At 36.7% G+C, this 18,100-nt stretch overlaps 1 protein-coding gene across 1 annotated transcript; it reads left to right on the top strand.

Annotated features, from left to right (window-relative positions):
* The first annotated feature begins 5,879 nt into the window (after positions 1-5,879).
* On the top strand, positions 5,880-17,651 carry LOC123547352 (spermatogenesis-associated protein 24-like). The gene is made up of 6 exons (XM_045334377.2): positions 5,880-6,015; positions 7,733-7,810; positions 12,074-12,136; positions 15,291-15,421; positions 16,433-16,503; positions 17,299-17,651. The coding sequence occupies exons 1-6, from the start codon at positions 5,893-5,895 to the stop codon at positions 17,532-17,534; spliced, it is 702 nt and encodes a 233-aa protein (XP_045190312.2). The 5' UTR covers positions 5,880-5,892; the 3' UTR covers positions 17,535-17,651.
* The last annotated feature ends 449 nt before the right edge of the window (positions 17,652-18,100 follow it).

Raw genomic sequence — 18,100 nt, 5'->3', positions numbered from 1 at the left:
CCTTGACCTTCAACCTACCGATCTCAAAATCAATAGTGGTCATCCTCTGGTTATGATCAACCTCCCTATCAACTTTCATGACTTGACCTTTGAACTACTGACCGCAAAATCAATAGGAATCATTTGAAGATCATGATCAACCTCCCTATCAAGTTTCGTGATCCTAGGTCCAAGCGTTCTCAAGTTACCATCCGGAAACGGTTTAACTGTTATCGGTCATTTTCACCTCGACTTTCGCCCTACTAATCTCAAAATCAATAGGGTCATCTGCTGGTAATGATCAATCTCCCTTTTAAGTTTAATGATCCTAGGCCCAAGCGTTCTCAAGTTATTGACAGGAAACGGTTTAACTGTTCCGGGTCAATGTGGCCTTGACCTTTGGCCTACTGACCTCAGAATCAATAGGGGTCATCTGCTAGTCATGACCAAGTTTGAAGACCAACCTCCCTATCAATTTTCATGATCCAAGTCCCAAGAGTTCTTGAGTTATCTTTTGGAAACCGTTTAACTGTTCCGGGTCACTGTGACCTTGACCTTCGACCTACTGATCTCAAAATCAATAGTGGTCATCCTCTGGTTATGATCAACCTCCCTATCAACTTTCATGACTTGACCTTTGAACTACTGACCGCAAAATCAATAGGAATCATTTGAAGATCATGATCAACCTCCCTATCAAGTTTCGTGATCCTAGGTCCAAGCGTTCTCAAGTTACCGTCCGGAAACGGTTTAACTGTTATCGGTCACTGTGACCTCGACTTTCGCCCTACTAATCTCAAAATCAATAGTGGTCATCCTCCGGTTATGATCAACCTCCCTATCAACTTTCATGATCCTAGGCCAAAGCATTCTTGAGTTATCATCCAGGAACCGTTTAACTGTTCCGGGTCTTTATGACCTTGATCTTTCACCTACTGACCTCACAATCAATAGGGGTCATCTGCTGATCATGTCCAACCATCCTAATAAATTTCATGATCCTAGGCCCAAGAGTTCTTGAGTTATCATCCTGAAAGCGTTGAACTGTTCCGGTTCACTGTGACCTTGACCTTTGACCTACTGATCTCAAAATTAATAAGGGTCATCTGCTGGTTATGACCAACTTCCCTATCAACTTTCATGATCCTAGGCCCAAGCATTCTTGAGTTATCTTCTGGAAACGGATTGGTCTACATACAGACCGACCGGCCGCCATCTGCAAAACAATATACCCTCTTTCTTCGAAAGGGGGTGCAGGGGGGCGGGTGCATATTTAAAGATATTGACTTTAAACTTGGCATATAGGTAGATGGCAATAAGACGATATGCAGAACACTTGAACCGGCTCTGTGGGTCAAAGGTCAAGGTTACAAATTGAGCTAAAAATCAAAATTGGTCATAATATATCGTGTCCAGAGCAAAACTAAATAGCCATGCAAGGCATTGACCAAAAACTTAACTTGGCTTGTAGGAAGGTGTCGACGAAACGATGTACAGAGCACATGAACTGAGTCTGAAGGACAAAAGTCAAGGTCACAAATTCAGCCCAAAGTTCTATTTCGTGTCCGGAGCATAATTTATAAACCATTCAAATATTGACTTCAAACTTGGAATGTTGGTAGATGGTGATGAGACGAAGTGCAGAGTGCATGAACCAGGGTGGTAGGTCAAAGGTCAAAATTATAGCAAGGTAAAATATGTCCATCACATTTCATGTCCAAAGCATAACTTAAACGCTATTAAAGATACTGACTTAAAACTTGGAGTATAGGCAGTTGTTGAGGCAGACTGCAAATATCTCCAGCCCCATGCCCCGCCCTCCCCCCCCCCCCCCCACCACCCGCCCACACACACTAAATTGTTTTGTTTTTTTAGCTTCTTGACCTTTAGTATTCTGTTACCCTCTCCCCCACTCTCCAATTTATATTGTAACCTGCCCCACCCCCCCACCATTCTTTTTCATTTAGCTTCTGGCCCTTTCTTATTCTGCCCCCCCCCCCCCCCCCCAACTCACACACACACCGATCTCCCGCGCATTAAATTTCTTGTTCATTAGTATCATGTCCTTTGTCAACAGCACCGCACACACACACACCCTTCTTCCACCCCCTCACATGCCCCAACAACAGAAAATCTTTAAATATGCTTTTTCTTTAAAATTCTGCCTTCCTCCTCCTCTGAAATAAGCCGTCGGGCGTATATTGCCCCGACTGGCGGAGCTCTTGTGTTCAAATGCGGTCAATGGTCCATTTTCAGGTCCGCTGGAGCTAAAATATGAAAAAAAAAATTAAAACGATTTCTTCTCCTGAACTGTTTGATGGATCTCTCAAATCTGTTCAAATAGGAACACTTTGCCCATTTTGAGATCGCAGGAGTTGAATACAGACGAGAGAGTCATATGGCCGTAGATCGCTCACCTGAGCTTAAGCTCAAAGCTTAAACAGGCTAGAGTGTGCAAGTTTGGACGAGGACTATATTACGGTAGAAGTTTGACAGATAAAGAGTTCCAACATAATATGCTTCTCAGGTCTTAAAACTGGGTACATGTAGAAAAAATACACACAGGCATAACGTTTAACTGCATCCAGCGGTGCAATGATATTACAGACCACGTTTTGCTGAAGATCATGAGAAAAAGTAGTTTTCAGATATTTCCTTTTTTAGCTCTAGAGTCCCCCAAAAGTGGCCAGTTGCCATTTAAAACAAAATATAATGATGCTACAGACCAAGTTATTGATGATCATCACTTAAAGAGCAGTTTCTATTTTAAGCTCTACGTCCCCACCCTTCCTCCTTCCCCCACCCCATTGCAATAAAAATAGGAGAATACCTTATTTTGTTGAAGATCCAGCTTATGAAAAATGTCGTTTAATGGCATTTCTAATTTCCGCTCTGGCGGTCCTAAAAGGGGTCTGGTGTCCCATTTAAACAAATTCGAGAGCGGATTTGTTAATGATGCAACAGATCAATTTTGATCAAGATCCATCAAACAGGTAAGGAGAAAGAATCGTTTAAAGCTGTATTTTTAGCACTAGCGACCCCTGAGAGGGTGTAAGCGCCCCCCCCCCCCCCCACCCCCCATTTTAACAAAATTGGGAGAGGACTGTACTATAATACTACAGACCAAGTTTGGTGAAAATCAATCAAGCGGTTAATGAGAAGAAGTCAGTTAATGGTAACGTCATTTTTAGCTCTAATAAATCTAACAAATTTGGGATGACCTTATAGTGATGCCACAAATCAAGTTTGATGAAGATCTATCAAACAGTTCATGAGAAGAAGTTGTTCAAAAGTATCTATTTTTTACTCCAGCGGCCCCTAAAATGGTCCAAGCGGCCAATTTGAAAACATTTGAAGGTAACCTAGTTATGATGCTAAAGACAAAAATTGATGATCCACCAAGCATTTGATGAGAAGAATGCGTTTAAATGTTATTAGCTCACCTGACGACGGAGCTATTGTAATCGCTCACCGTCCGTCGTCCGTCAACACCTATCTTCAGATATCATCTCCTCTGAAATTACTGGTTAGAATTATACCAAATTTGGTAAGTGGCATCGTGGCATAAACCTCTATCATTTTTTTCCTTCAAATATTTCACCTTTGCCCCCTTAGTGGCTGCCAGAGCTAAAAGGAGAGAAACAGTTAATGCTTTCTTTTTATGAACCGCTAATGGATCTTCATCAGACTTGGTCCAGAGCATCATTATCGAGTCCTCTTTCAAGACTGTTCAAATGGGGACACCTGGTCCATTTTAGGGGGCATAAGAGCTAAAACAAATAAAAATACCTATTTACGTTTACGACTTTTTCTCAACAGCTGCTTGACAGATCTTCATCAAACATGGACTATAGTATCATTTTAGGGTCTACTCCCAAGATTGTTCAAATAGAGGAGATTGGCTCCTTTTAGTGTCCAATAAAGCTAACAATAGAAGTACTTTTTAACGACCTCTTCTCATGGCCCACGGGATCTTCCTCAGACTTAATATTTAGCTTCATTGTAAAGTCCAATCCCATATTTCAAATGGGGGCAGTTAGCCCATTTTAGGTGTCACTTGCGCTAAAAGCAGAATGACTTCTACTTAAAAACTAGTTATAGATCTTCATCAAACTTCGTCTGCAACATCATTATACGTTCCTCTCCCAAGTTTGTTTAAATGGGGGACCTTGTTTTTTTCGTGGCCACTAGAGTTGAAAAAAAATAGAAACATATTTAAAGAACTACAATTGAACTGCTTGAAGGGTCGTTATCAAACTTGGTCTCCTAAACTTGGGAATGCTTATCCCATGCAGGTGACCACCAGAGTTAAGAAAAGAAATAACTTTAAATTACTTCTTCTCATGATTCGCTGTATGGATCTTTATCAAACTTGGTCTGTAGCTTCAAGGTAATGTTATCTCCCAAATGTGTTCAAATGGGGGCGCTTGGCCCCTTTTAGGGGTCAATAATATCAAAAAAAGAAATCCCTTTAAAGTAACTTCTCATGAACTAATTGATGGATGAACTATATATATATGTGTATGTCTTACAGTTCTGTATTTGTTGTTTGTCAAAAATCAAACAAACATGAAATCCACATTTCTATATTACCGGAAGGTCAAATCCACTACTTTCGGTGACGTTTGGAACACATCTACTCCCACCGTATTGTACTGGGCGTATTTTGGCCAGACTTTTACAATGGAAGTATTTTGTCAATATTTTGCAGGAATACTTTCTACTGTATAAGGACGTAGTTTTATAATGCTACCGAGTATGTAATTCATTTTCGATTTTTTTCTCAAGTAAAACGTGTTGTTCTCAACGATGTATGCGCAACGTTTGTTTCTTCTTTCTTCTTTTTAATACTCACCTGAACATAAAGTGCTCGGGGCGAGCCACTGTTATCACTCACTGTCCGTCGTCCGTCCGTCTGCAATTTTCTTCAAACGACATCTCCTCTAGAACCATTCGGTGGAAGTTAATTAGGATTGGTCTGTATGTTCCTTGGACGTTCCTCTTCAAGTCAAAGACCGCCAGAGCTTAAAATAGAAAAACTCCTAAATCCACTCGTCCGATTTTGAAATAATTTTACGCATATGTTCCTCGAGTGATCTTTTAACAAGTCTGCTCAAGTTATTCCGATTTGTAAAAGACATGGCCGCAATGGAGCGTGGTTACTTTTTCCCATCATGTATATGGCGGAAACTTTAAATCTCTTCCTGTCAGAAACTGTTTGCCCGATTAAGGAAAAAAATGCTCAATATCCCTGGGTTGACACTTTACGGAGTTTGTTTAAATCAGTCTGATTTATGAAAAAACATGGCCACAGTATGTGGTCACTTTTTCCTCTATAAATAATGTTGAACATTAAACACTCTTCTTTTCAGAAACTGCTGGTTTGATTCCAAAATAGTTTTCACTTGATGATCATTTATGAAGCTGATTATTCATTCTTTTCTGATTCTTTATAAACAAGGCAAACACAGTAATTATATGATTATAGTGGAAACTTGAAAAATCTTCTCGCCAGAAACTGCTTGTCTGGATTTAGAATATTGTATATATTAGTTGAAATTGTTTTTCTTGGGTGACCCTTTACTAAGTTTGCTGCAACTTTCATCACAGTCAGGAATAATGTATCTATTTATGTCCCTGTCACAGTCGAGTTAAAACGACTATTACGTTACATAATTTGTCTTTGCTACTCCACTCACTACTACTTGTGGTAGGCCCCTATTTTTAACTGATTTAACAGTGTGCTTGTATGAATGAAAATATCATTCTTCCTTCAAACATAACCAACATGTTCTTTCACTTTTTTATCAGCAAAAAAAGTGAAAGACAATTTCCGTACTAGTTATGACACGGCACGTAACGGAGAATAACGGTAAGTTTTGTCAAAGTTACTTCCCTTGGTAGTAAACAAATATGGCGGATTCCGAAGACGATTCTACAGAATATGAACAAATTCCATCTCATATTATTGTTCAGAAACAACTTCAAGACTTGATTGCAATTCAGAAGGCCCGAGTTGCAAGACTGGAACAAGATGTAATTAATTCACAATAATACGGCGTTCAAAAATAAGTATTTCAGCAGAATTGCTTGTCAAAACTTGCATAGCCGCCTGTTAACAAACACGATATACCTCTTTCTCACTCTTTCTCATAATTCCTAGCGTTCTGATTGATTCGAACCTTTGGAAAATATGCTCTTGCATCGATTTGCTCTTTCCAAGTTGTAAAGCAAGACACTGTAGAAGGGCAAGACCCCCCCTCCCACCCCAAACCCCTAGTCAAAATAATTGGATGTTCAGATTGTTTTATATTTGTGACTGGCAATCTAAACGTCAAAACTTTGAAGGACCAAAATAATGGAAGATAAATCACAATACACAGTCATTTAAAGTTATTGGTTTTATATGGCGTGTAAACACATGGTAAACATTGGTTGGCACAATGTGTACAGTACATACAAAGGTTTAAATCTCCAGAAAATTCGTAATTTTGGATATTATTTGATAATTTTTACATAGATTAATGTGAAATTGAATCCCATTCAATACATGTAAGTTTTATTTGAATTTTTATCCGATTCTTGAAATAATTGGCATTTAAAACCTATAGCATGTAAAGCGACGGCAGCGATGAAAATTTAAATTCATCGGAAATTGCTTCAACTATTTTGGTCTTTCGAGTGTTTGACGCGAGTGGGGATATTGTCCATATGAAAAAATTATCTCAATATTTCCTAGGATCGTGTCAAATTAGTTGGACTTTAGGAGAAAAATATGATCACTGTTGCAAAAGCAGCTCTTATTTTGAAGTTTTTTTATGAAAATAAAATCAGGCAAAGGCACCAGACCCCACCCACATTAAGACAACTAAAACATTAATTGATTAAAGAAATGTAGCGTTTTAACATAATTTAATTGTCCTAGGAATACAAGAATATATATCCCAGCTTGGTTGGGTGTGGCACAGTCAAATTACCAACAGAGCCAGGAACCAGATGATATCATAATATATGGGTATAAGAAAATACCCTGACACATTTGAAGCAGACTAACTTCCTGGACGGTTGAGAAGTCTAAGGTGCTGGTTTGAAATGCTACACTTTTTTGATAGGGCCACAAGTTCGCTCTCCACTGTGGGCAATTATTTTTCAAACTGGGGGTTATAGATCATTAAAAACAATAGGAACATGTTATGTTAAAAATACTATATTTGAAAATAAGGAGAAGAAAAAGACGACAGTAAACTCAGTTCTTTGATTATTACCAATATGGCATCCTGCACCAAGTCAAGAATTGGGAAAAAGAGTTTTATGCTGGTAAAGCAGAAAGCACTTCACATTGCTATATATCCACTGAGAAAAAACAGTGCAAAGTGAAAGAAGACATTGTGCTTCCAGCAATACACAGTTCTTGGTAATTAAAGCTTTTGGAAATACTCGAAACTACAGTACTTACAACTTCCTGCAGTTTGTGAACACTGCACTTAACTCACAAGGAGAGGAGTAATAAAACTCCTTGAAATTTGTGAATATATACTCTTTACTTTAACCCTATGAGTAATTAGTAAAATCTTCCTACCAGCTCAGCATTTGGATACATAGTTACAAAAGTCTTGATATAACAGTTTTTGAATTGTTAATTCAGGATCTTAACAACAGGTGTAAGCATTTCTTGAGAAGTACATTTTCTATATACATTTGTATTGAACAAGTGTTATTCCCCTTTGAAAGATAAAAATTCTGTTCTTTTCAGGTATCAGTGAACAATGAAACAATAAGAGATAACTATGTGCCTAAAGACCAATATGAAACAGAGCTGAGTTCACTGCAGGTAAATCTAGTTTGCTCTTTCCTTTTATCAGAATGATAAGGTATTATTATCACACATTATGATAAACTTGTAAAATCTTTGTTTAAGCATTTCTGTCATTTGATTGGGCCTGTACAAGTAAAAGTTACTGATTTTTGTACCCCCCGACAACAAAGTTTTAAGGGGGGTATACTGGTTTCAGGTTGTCTGTCTGTCTGTCTGTCCTTCTGTCTGTCCGTAGACACAATCTTGTGCTCACCATCTCTCCTCATCCCCTTGACACAATTTAATGAAACTTCACACAAGTGATCAGTAACAACAGTAGTTGTGCAAGGGGCATGTTAGGTTCTTTCAGAAAAAAAATTGCAGAGTTACGGGACTTTGTTTTTAGCTCACCTGTCACATAGTGACAAGGTGAGCTTTTGTGATCACCCTTCGTCCGTCGTCAGTCCGTCCGTCCGTCTCGTGCGTCAACAATTTCTTGTCTGCACGATAGTGGTTTCATTTATGATTTTATTTTAACCAAACTTGCACACAACTTGTATCACCATAAGATCTCGGTTGCTTTCTTGAACTGGCCAGATCCCATTACAGGTTCCAGAGTTACGGCCCCTGAAAGGGCCAAAATTAGCTATTTTGACCTTGTCTGCACAATAGCAGCTTTATTTATAATTTGATTTTTACCAAACTGGCACATAACTTGTATCACCATAAGATCTCGGTTCCTTTCTTGAACTGGTCAGATTCCGTCATGGGTTCCAGAGTTACGGCCCCTGAAAGGGCCAGAATTAGCTATTTTGACCTTGTCTGCACAATAGCAGCTTCATTTATGAATTTATTTTAGCCAAACTTGCACACAACTTGTGTCACCATAAGATCTCGATTCCTTTCTTGAACCGGCCAGATCCCCTAATGGATTCCAGAGTTTTGGCCCCTGAAAGGGCCAGAATTAGCTATTTTGACCTTGTCTGCGCAATAGCAGCTTCATTTATGATTTGAATTTTATCAAACTTGCACAAAACTTGTGTCACCATAAGATCTCGGTTCCTTTCTTGAACCGGCCAGATCACCTAATGGATTCCAGAGTTATGGCCCCTGAAAAGGCCAGAATTAGCTATTTTGACCTTGTCTGCACAATAACAGCTTCATTTATGATTTGATTTTAACCAAACTTGCACAAAACTTGTATCACCACAAGATCTTGGTTCCTTTCTTGAACTGGCCAGATTCCTTCATGGGTTCCAGAGTTATGGCCCCTTAAAGGTCCAAAATTGGCTATTTTGGTTTTTGCAGCCATATAGAGACTTCATTTATGGTTTTATTTGATACAAACTTCCAAAATACCTTCAACAACAATAAATCTTGGATTCCATGACAAATCAGATCCATTTGTAGGTTCCAGAGTTATTTTATATCTGATTACCTCCCCTGATTGTAATCAAAATGGATTTATATCAGTAAGTACTTATAGGCTAGGACTTATTTGAAATTTCATTATTGTGATTAGTTGGACTGAGCCAATGAGGGTAGATAACTATGGACTGATTTTATGTCAAATTACCTCCCTTTATTTCAAATTAAAATGGGTATATCTCCGTAACTAATGAAGATACTGATCTGAAATTTCATTTATGTTAACAGATTTATTTGGTAGATCCTTCTTTCGTTAACTTACAGTCATTTTTTTTAATTACTTCCCTTTTACATTACTATAAATAGCTTATTTTTAGTAACTTTTTTATTATTGGCCGTAGGGAAAAACCGAGACCACTTTTCTGTGGTACAACATGGATGGTACCACCAAGTTTAAGGTGTATTTTGACATAAATGTACCTTGTAAGAATTTTATTTTTTTGGTTTAATTTCTTCCCTTTGTTGTTCCTGTCCTTTGGATATTTTTTCTGAGGACCTTCTTGTCCTCAAGTGCAATGATAACAGGTGAGCGATATAGGGCCATCATGGCCCGCTTGTTTGTTACTATACTATATACATAGACACAATTTTGTTCGCACCATCTCTCCTCATCCCCTTGACACAATTTAATGAAACTTCACACAAGTGATCAGTAACAACAGCAGTTGTGCATGGGGCTTGTTAGGTTCTTTCAGAAAAAAAAATTGCAGTTACGGGACTTTGTTTTTTGTTACTATACTATATACATAGACACAATCTTGTGCGCACCATCTCTCCTCATCCCCTTGACACAATTTAATGAAACTTTACACAAGTGATCAGTAACAACAGTAGTTGTGCATTCTGACATGTTAGGTTCTTTCAACAACAAAAATTGCAGAGTTATGGGACTTTGTTTCTTGTTAACATACTATGTACATACAGTCTGCATATGCAATCTTGCGCGCACCTAATCTTCCGAACCCTTGCACAGAATTTAATGAAACTTCACACAAGTGATCAGTACCAACCCTAGTTGTGCATGGTGCATGTTACGTTCTTTTAGATAAATATTCTGCGTAGTTATGGGACTTTGTTTTTTGTTACTATACTTTATACATACAGTCTACATACATACAGTCCACATAATTATGCAATCTTGTGTGCGTCAAATTGCAATGTACTGTGTCAGTGCATGCGGGGGATACATTCATCACCTTTAGTGATAGCTCTAGTCTTTTGAGTTATTTTGATAGACTGTGCATGGGGGAAGTTTGACCTGCTTACACTATTTAAAGATAGAAACTTGTTTTAGAATAAGCAGTCTTTTACATACAGCCATTGGTGTTTGTTTTTTTTCCATATTGAAGCAGAACTTCTGTATGCTAGTAATTACACATGAGCAAGTATTAGGCAGTATTTATTAGAGGAAAACAATTGCATCATCTGATAAATGTGAGGCTGTAAATCCTACTTTTTCAAACAATCACATGCCAAATATTTTCACATATTTTCAAATTTTTCCAATTTTTACACATGTAGAGTATAAAACATGTATATATATATATATATATATATATATATATATATATATATATATATATATATATATATATATATATATCAATGTATCCTCGAGATCCAGTTAACTTTCAGAGAGAGAAAATATAGCTTCTCTGGTCCCAATCAGTTAAAAAGACTAAAATGTCATTACTGATTTGTGAGACATGAAAACAGAGATTTGAGTATATATATGCAAATATTGAACCAGTACGAATGTGTAGTACAATTCGGGCTCGTATATAAAGCTGCACCGAAACTAATCTTATTGGGTTAGTGCACTTGCTGTGGCATGTGCGAGTTCGTTTGTACTGCTAGGCGCTTTGTCGTAATTGGTCTGGTATATTGTGGTGGTGATTTAGTTCGTATAAATTCTCTCTACTATATATATATATATATATCAGCTTCATCACCTGGCATGAAGTGTTAAGAGTTTTATGAAGAGTATGACTAATTAGTGCATAGAAAAATGAGGAAAAGGGACAAGTCGGATAGAGGATAAGAAGGCTCCCTCCCTTAATGCTAAGGATTCCACTTAACCCTTCCTATGCTGTATTTCTGTAATGAACATGTCTGTCTTCCAGTTTTGACAGTACCACTAGCTGTGAAAAGGGGTGCTTACGAAAAAAATACTGACTGAATAGCGAACCGTGCAGATCATGATCAGACTGCACAAATGTGCAGGCTGATCATGATCTAAACTGGTCACAAAGGCAGAGTCAGTCAGTCAGGGTTAAATTACTAATATCATATTCATTCAACTAATCCTTCTAAAAAATTTATCGAGCAACTGTGAAAACATCAGCAAACACATACTGACATGCCAGAAATTATTAACTGTCTTTTTTTCCAAACATAATTTGTCACTGGATAAATAAGGCCTAAAAAAAAATTCTTTGTTTCCGGTAACATGCTCAAAAAAATTAGTGTTGGTAGGGCAGATTTTTTTTTTTTTATTTTTATTTAGGGAGACTTTTTGGAAATTATTTTTTAGTCAAAAAATGAATGCAAAAAAGGGGGTTATGTCTTTAGAGCATCAGTAAGTTGATTTCTGACATCACTGGCCATGTTTAAAGCAGAAAAAGTGCAGTTTTGCACCTTTTTATTATAAACTTGAAAAAAATATTCTCCAAGGCCATAAAAACATTTAGGGTCGGGCCAAAAATTTAGGGTAGGTCGGGATACCGGAAACAAACAATTTTTTTTGTACGCCTAATTGACATAAAAAAGCATTTTTTGTGCACAGATAACAATTTTTGCTGAAATTTAAATTGCACTTTTGACAAGTGATGCTTTCACTGAATTCATAAACAAGTTGTCTTTCTTTTTCAGGAGAGTTTGAGAAGTGATTATGTTCCTAGAGAGCATTATGAGCTTGCAGTTAAACAACTTGAGGTAAGTAACTAGACTAGTTACTTTGTATGATTCACATACATGCATGCATGAAATTTTCCCGAAGACATAGATTTGTATTCTGACAAATTTATATATACTTGTTAGTGTCCTGTGGTTTCTTTGAAGTGACATTGTATTGAAATAATTCAAATATTTTGAAAATATTGTCCAGTGTTCAGACTTTGGAAGTTCAGGTATTTAGTAGTATGGTCTATATACAAAACAGGAGAAAAATTGGGAACAAGAAAGTTGTCAGAGAATGTTTCTTGTTTTTGGAAGCTCTGGTATTTAGAAGTTCCACTGTACCGTCTATATTCGCGTATAAGACGCAGTTTTGGGGATCATATCTTCGTTTCCTAGAAGGGTATGCGTCTTATAAGCGCATACTACAAGAAAATTAAGTGAAAATTTAAAAAAAGTCCCGAGTTTACAGCTCAGGACATCTCATTTCCGCGTCTGCAGACATGTACTTTCGTTTTTCGGCAGCCATTGCGCATAGCAGTGCTAAAAACTACGGACACGTACCGTATTTCGGTCCGCTATAAAGATTTATTATTTACCTATTTTACGATTTGATAGATTAATATCAAAAGTATATTTTATTTATAAATGTATTTTTTTCCGAGTCTGCAACCCGCTACTTACGTTTTTCGTCAGCCATTGCATATCGGTATTAAAATCTAAACGGACAAGCGCCGTGTTTCGGTCCTCAATAACGATCTATTATTTACTTACTTTACAATTTGGTAGTTTAATATCTGAAGTATTTTTTATTTACAAATGTATTTTTTTTCTTTTAAAATCAAAAATTCTTTCAGAAAATCTGACGAATTAGCTTTACTTAAATTGGAAATGACTGATATAATTGAGCAAAGAAAATACTTTTTCACCGCCCGCAAACAGAGAGTTATTAAAAGTTAATTATCCCCAATTGCATATGATACGGTACCTATAATTGTTGCAAGTGTAAACTGTTAAAACGCACCCATTATAAATCATCTGAAGGTGCAAACTGTTAAATAAACACATGTATAGAAATAGATGTATCATAAACACTGATTGATGTTAATTGGCGGCTTCATAGAATAGTCGGCTGCAATTATTTTAATTCTGCCCTCTAGTCAAATGAAGGTACAGTAGGGATGTCTAGCTACTCGGAACTGGAATATGATTGGATAACATTTCAAAGTGGGCATATCCATATTTGATTGACAAATGTGTCAGATTTACTGCCATAAAAGTACATGTATCCTAATCTCGCCACCTTTTTTGCTATCTTATCAGTAATCAATCGATACGTTATTGTCAGGTTTTTTTTGTGTTTGAAATATGTGATAAATTAATGCATTATTAGTTACTGTATGTCACATAAAATTAAAATATGTAATATGCTTTGTTTGTTTGTTTGCTTTTTTGAACTTGCGTTAATTACTTTGGGAAAATTGGTGAGGATATTTTATCCTCATTAATTTTCTCATTGTATGCAGCGCATGCTTGAATGAAAAATCCTAAACATGTATTGGAGATCCTTTGAAAGCAATTTAAAAATTGCGTATCCTTGAATAATTGCAAGAAATACATTATTTTCCTAAACATTCTGTGTTACTGTTATGGAAACATGGCCAAACATTCAGCGTTTCTAAGCATTATGAGTAAAATGGGCGAATATCGTCACATTTCTAGACGTAATTTCTCCCGTTTCGGAGATATTTTGTGCATATTATTACCAATGAAAGTGGATTTTAGAATACTTTATTTTATTCTACATATTATGAAACAGATTTTCAAGTTTCTTCAAAAATAAAATCGGCGAAAATCGTCAACTTTCCGCTGTTTTCTAGACGCCGTTTTGAAGTTACTACATTGCATTTTTACACACGACATTGATTTTAAAATAATTTATTTTATTTAACATAATATAAAACAAGTCTGCAAGTTCTTTTAAAAATAAAATCGGCGAATATTGTCAAAATTTCGGCCTTTCTTTAACCTTTTTCCGCTGTTACTAATTCATTTAAATTCTGCATTTTTACAATAAAATTGTCCATTTTCTGCTATTTTCTATTGCAAATCATAGAATGTTGGGGAAAATAATGCATCTCTACAAATTTCTGATGTAGTTTGTATAAAAATATGACTGCGTCTTATACGAGGGTCAGTGCAAAACCTCCCCGATCGATAGTCCAATATCAGGATGCGTCTTATAAGCGAGGGCGCCTTATACGCGAGTATATACGGTATTTAATAACATGTTTATGCATCTATTTTTATACCACAATGAAACAGGATATATTATGGGATCAGTTGTGGTGGCAGAATTAGTCTCCTCTCTAACTTGAGGAGTTTTTTTCCGGTGTTCACCAAACTCAGTCACAGTGTTTATGGGCATAATATCTAGGCTGAGTTTGATAACCAACCGGATCCTTCCGAGTATGTCTGGAGTTTTGGTCCTTGATTACTCAAAATGGTAAAAATTGTGTGTCTTTTTTTTCTATCTTGAGCAGTTTATATCCCATGTTAACCAAAGTCACAATGGATATGAGCATATCTTTGGAACAGTCCATAACCAACCCGATTGTTCCAGTGGTTCTGGAGTTACAGCCCTTTAATTACTGAAATGGAAAAAATTGACAGTGTCCACTCACAAACTTGTGTAGTTCTTATCCAGTGTTCACCAAACTTGTATATAAAGCACAAACTTGGTCAATATGTTTATGGACTTAATATCTCAGACAAGTCCGATAACTAGCCAGATACTCGGAGACGTTTGGAACACATCTACTCCCACCGTATTGTACTGGGCGTATTTTGTCAATATTTTGCAGGAATATTTTCTACTGTATAAGGACTGAGAGTCTCCAAGCCACTGTGAAGTATTGGCCCTTGAAGTACGTAAAATTGCAAAATTTGACCATGTCTGTCCTAACTAACTTGAGCAGTTCTTATCCAATGTGCATTAAGAATGCTTAAGGCAATTTTTCTTGGCCAAGCAGGTGTTTGTTGCTCTAGTGTTTTGGCTCTTGAAATAGCCAAAATTGATAGTCTGCTCAATAAGTAGAGCCTTTTTAGTAAAAAATAATAATTTGCTGTGACTGGCATATTTTGTGACAGTTTGCCACTTTTGTTTAAGTTCATGTTTTATCTTTTTTGTCAGGAGGAGAAAGTTGAACATGCACAGACAAGGCTGAAGTTGAATGAAGTTGTGGACAAACTGGAGCAAGCTATGACAGAAATGAATAATCTGCAAGACCAATTACAGCAACAGAAGATTGAACATGAGAAAACGTAAGCCAAATTTTAATTGGTTTTTATTCAGACCCAATATTTTGTTGCTCTCGAACCATTCAAACATCTGCTGCTGTAAGCTATTGCCAAAGAATTGAAAAGTTAATTGAGCTATTATTTTGCAAGGAACCTAACTGTATGCTTACTTTTTGAATAGTCTCCTTTATGAATTTAATTGTCTTGGCCATAATTTTACAGTTATGAAGGGAATGTATTCAGACTGCGTACAAAGGTAATAGGCATTTAGGGAAAGTGTACAGGAACCATAACTCTGTCTTTCTTTTTTTAATGATCTCCCTTTATAAAGGTACTGAAGGAAATCTGTACAAACTGCATACACAGATAGTGGACATAAAGAACAATTAATTGAGCTGCGCCATGGGAAAACCAGCATAGTGCATTTGCGACCAGCATAGATCCAGACCAGCCTGATCATCCGCGCAGTCTGGTCAGGATCCATGCTGTTTGCTTTCAAAGCCAATTGCAATTAGAGAAACCATTAGCAAACAGCATGGATCCTGACCAGACTGCACGGATGCGCAGGCTGGTCTGGATCCATGCTGTTCGCAAATGCACTATGTTGGTTTTCTCATGGCACAGCTCAATTTACATTGTTAGGATGTGCATTGTACAAGAACCATAATTCTACTGTGCTTACTTTTTGAATTCTCTCCCATTATTAAATTAAGTTGTCCTGGCCATTTCTTTAAAAGTGCCAAAGAGAATTCTCTTGAACTGCATACAAACATAGAGGGCATTAGGGGAAACTATACGAACCACTTACTTTTTGAATTAACTCCCTGTCTTAAATCAGTTGTCAGGATATAATTCTAAAACTGATGTCGGGAATTTGTTTAAGCTGTATACAAAGACAGATGTCATTAAGAGGCAGTGAAGTGTACAGGAATGATAACACTTGTAGCAGTACCATTTGTTTATTTTACAAATTTACAGTATGTATTCTAATCAAGTTCTATATGTTTGCTTAAATTTAGTCATCCTGTTTTACAGGAAAGGTGCCCTGAAAAGTAAGACGATGCAAGAAACTGCAAAATCCATGAAATTACAGTCCAAGTGCTCAGGTAGGTTTGAACACTCCTACCTTTAAACAAAGGCCTACAAGGCCGAGTGGTCAAGATTGCTGACTTTGAAATGCTTGCCTTTCACCAATGTTAGTTTGAGCCTCACTCGGGGCATTGAATTCTTAGTGTAGGGAAGCCATCTAGCTGGCTTATGAAATAATACACTCAGGCACCTGGTGTCTTCATCCACCATCAAAGCTGGAAAGTGGCTTTTTGACCTATGATTATGTTGGTGCAACATTAAACCCAATAAAAAATACCTTTAAATAGTGTTTAAAATGAGTTATTCTGTCAGAGTTTGATAATACACATGTACTGTGAATTTGTCTTGGGTCATGACTTTGTCTCCTTATATGACCCAATAACTTCCTTTTTTCTAGGAAGCTGATTTGAAATGAGAGATTTTCAAATAAGCTGAAACAGTTCTCTTATAAGCCTACTGATCGATCCATGACAGGTTTTATTGTGAACTGCACCATTGTTATGCAATATTTAAGTATAAGCTACACAGCATTCTAGAGTTCTCCGAGGGATAGGATCTTCATGAATTTTAAAGATATTGTTTTAATGTCAATTTCATGGCTAAAATGTATTTCCCTGTGCAAAGGTATGACAAACAATTTTTTAAAAATGTTTTTGAAATTTCAAAAAAAGTCTTTTCCATGGAAATGTTGATTTTATAACAATCCATTCAAAAATAAGTCGAAATTATTTTTTTTACAGTATCTTTTAAAATATCTTTTATCTTACAAAGACTGAAATTTACTTAGAGAAAGAGTTTGCTTTTCTTTTCAGAAATTTCACGACAGTGTGAGCTACAAGAGGACATACTATCTTCCAAAAACTCTGAAATTAAAACTCTTGAAAAGAAGTTACAAGAACAGCAAAATTTATACAAGAAAGAATTAACTGAAGCAGAAATTGAAAAGAAACAACAGAGATACATTGCTAAAATGATGGAAGAACAGGAAAGGAAAAATTCACGTGGAACGCACCAGGCTGTGCCAAAAACAAAATCCTTCAAAAGATGACGTATGAGGGACTGAAAAAAATCCGATAAATCTAAGCAGTTGTGAAGATAACAAATTATATAGAAGTTAGTTTGGTTGAATCACAATGTGATAAGTAAAAAGACTGTGATAAGACTAGTATTACGTAGAGTTACCTCTGTTACCAAATGGTTTTTCTCTGTATGTCAGTAAACCATTCTATCACATAGTAATGCATGCTACATGCATGTGTGAGTGTGCTCATATTGTTTGGTATACTTTATATAGGACTGGGTCTCGATTCGTGGTCAGTATTATAAACAGATATTTTTCTTCAAGAAATGAAGTATTTAAACTCGTTCTGACAAAGAGTTCGGGCCCAGCCATTATGTTCTCTATAATATGTGTTGTTTGTACAGAATGATACAATAAAAGCATTCCAGTAGTGAACTGTGACTTTATTGCAAAAATATGATTCTAGAGTAAATAATTACATGAGCCGTGCCATGAGAAAACCAACTTAGTGGGTATGCGACCAGCAAGGATCCAGACCAGCCTGCGCATCCGCGCAGTCTGGTCAGAATCCATGCTGTTCGCTTTCAAAGCCT

Source organism: Mercenaria mercenaria, chromosome 9, assembly GCF_021730395.1.
Source record: "Mercenaria mercenaria strain notata chromosome 9, MADL_Memer_1, whole genome shotgun sequence".
Classification (NCBI taxonomy): domain Eukaryota; kingdom Metazoa; phylum Mollusca; class Bivalvia; order Venerida; family Veneridae; genus Mercenaria; species Mercenaria mercenaria.
The sequence above is the reverse complement of the archived record's forward strand: the minus strand, read 5'-3'. Positions and strand labels throughout refer to the sequence as shown.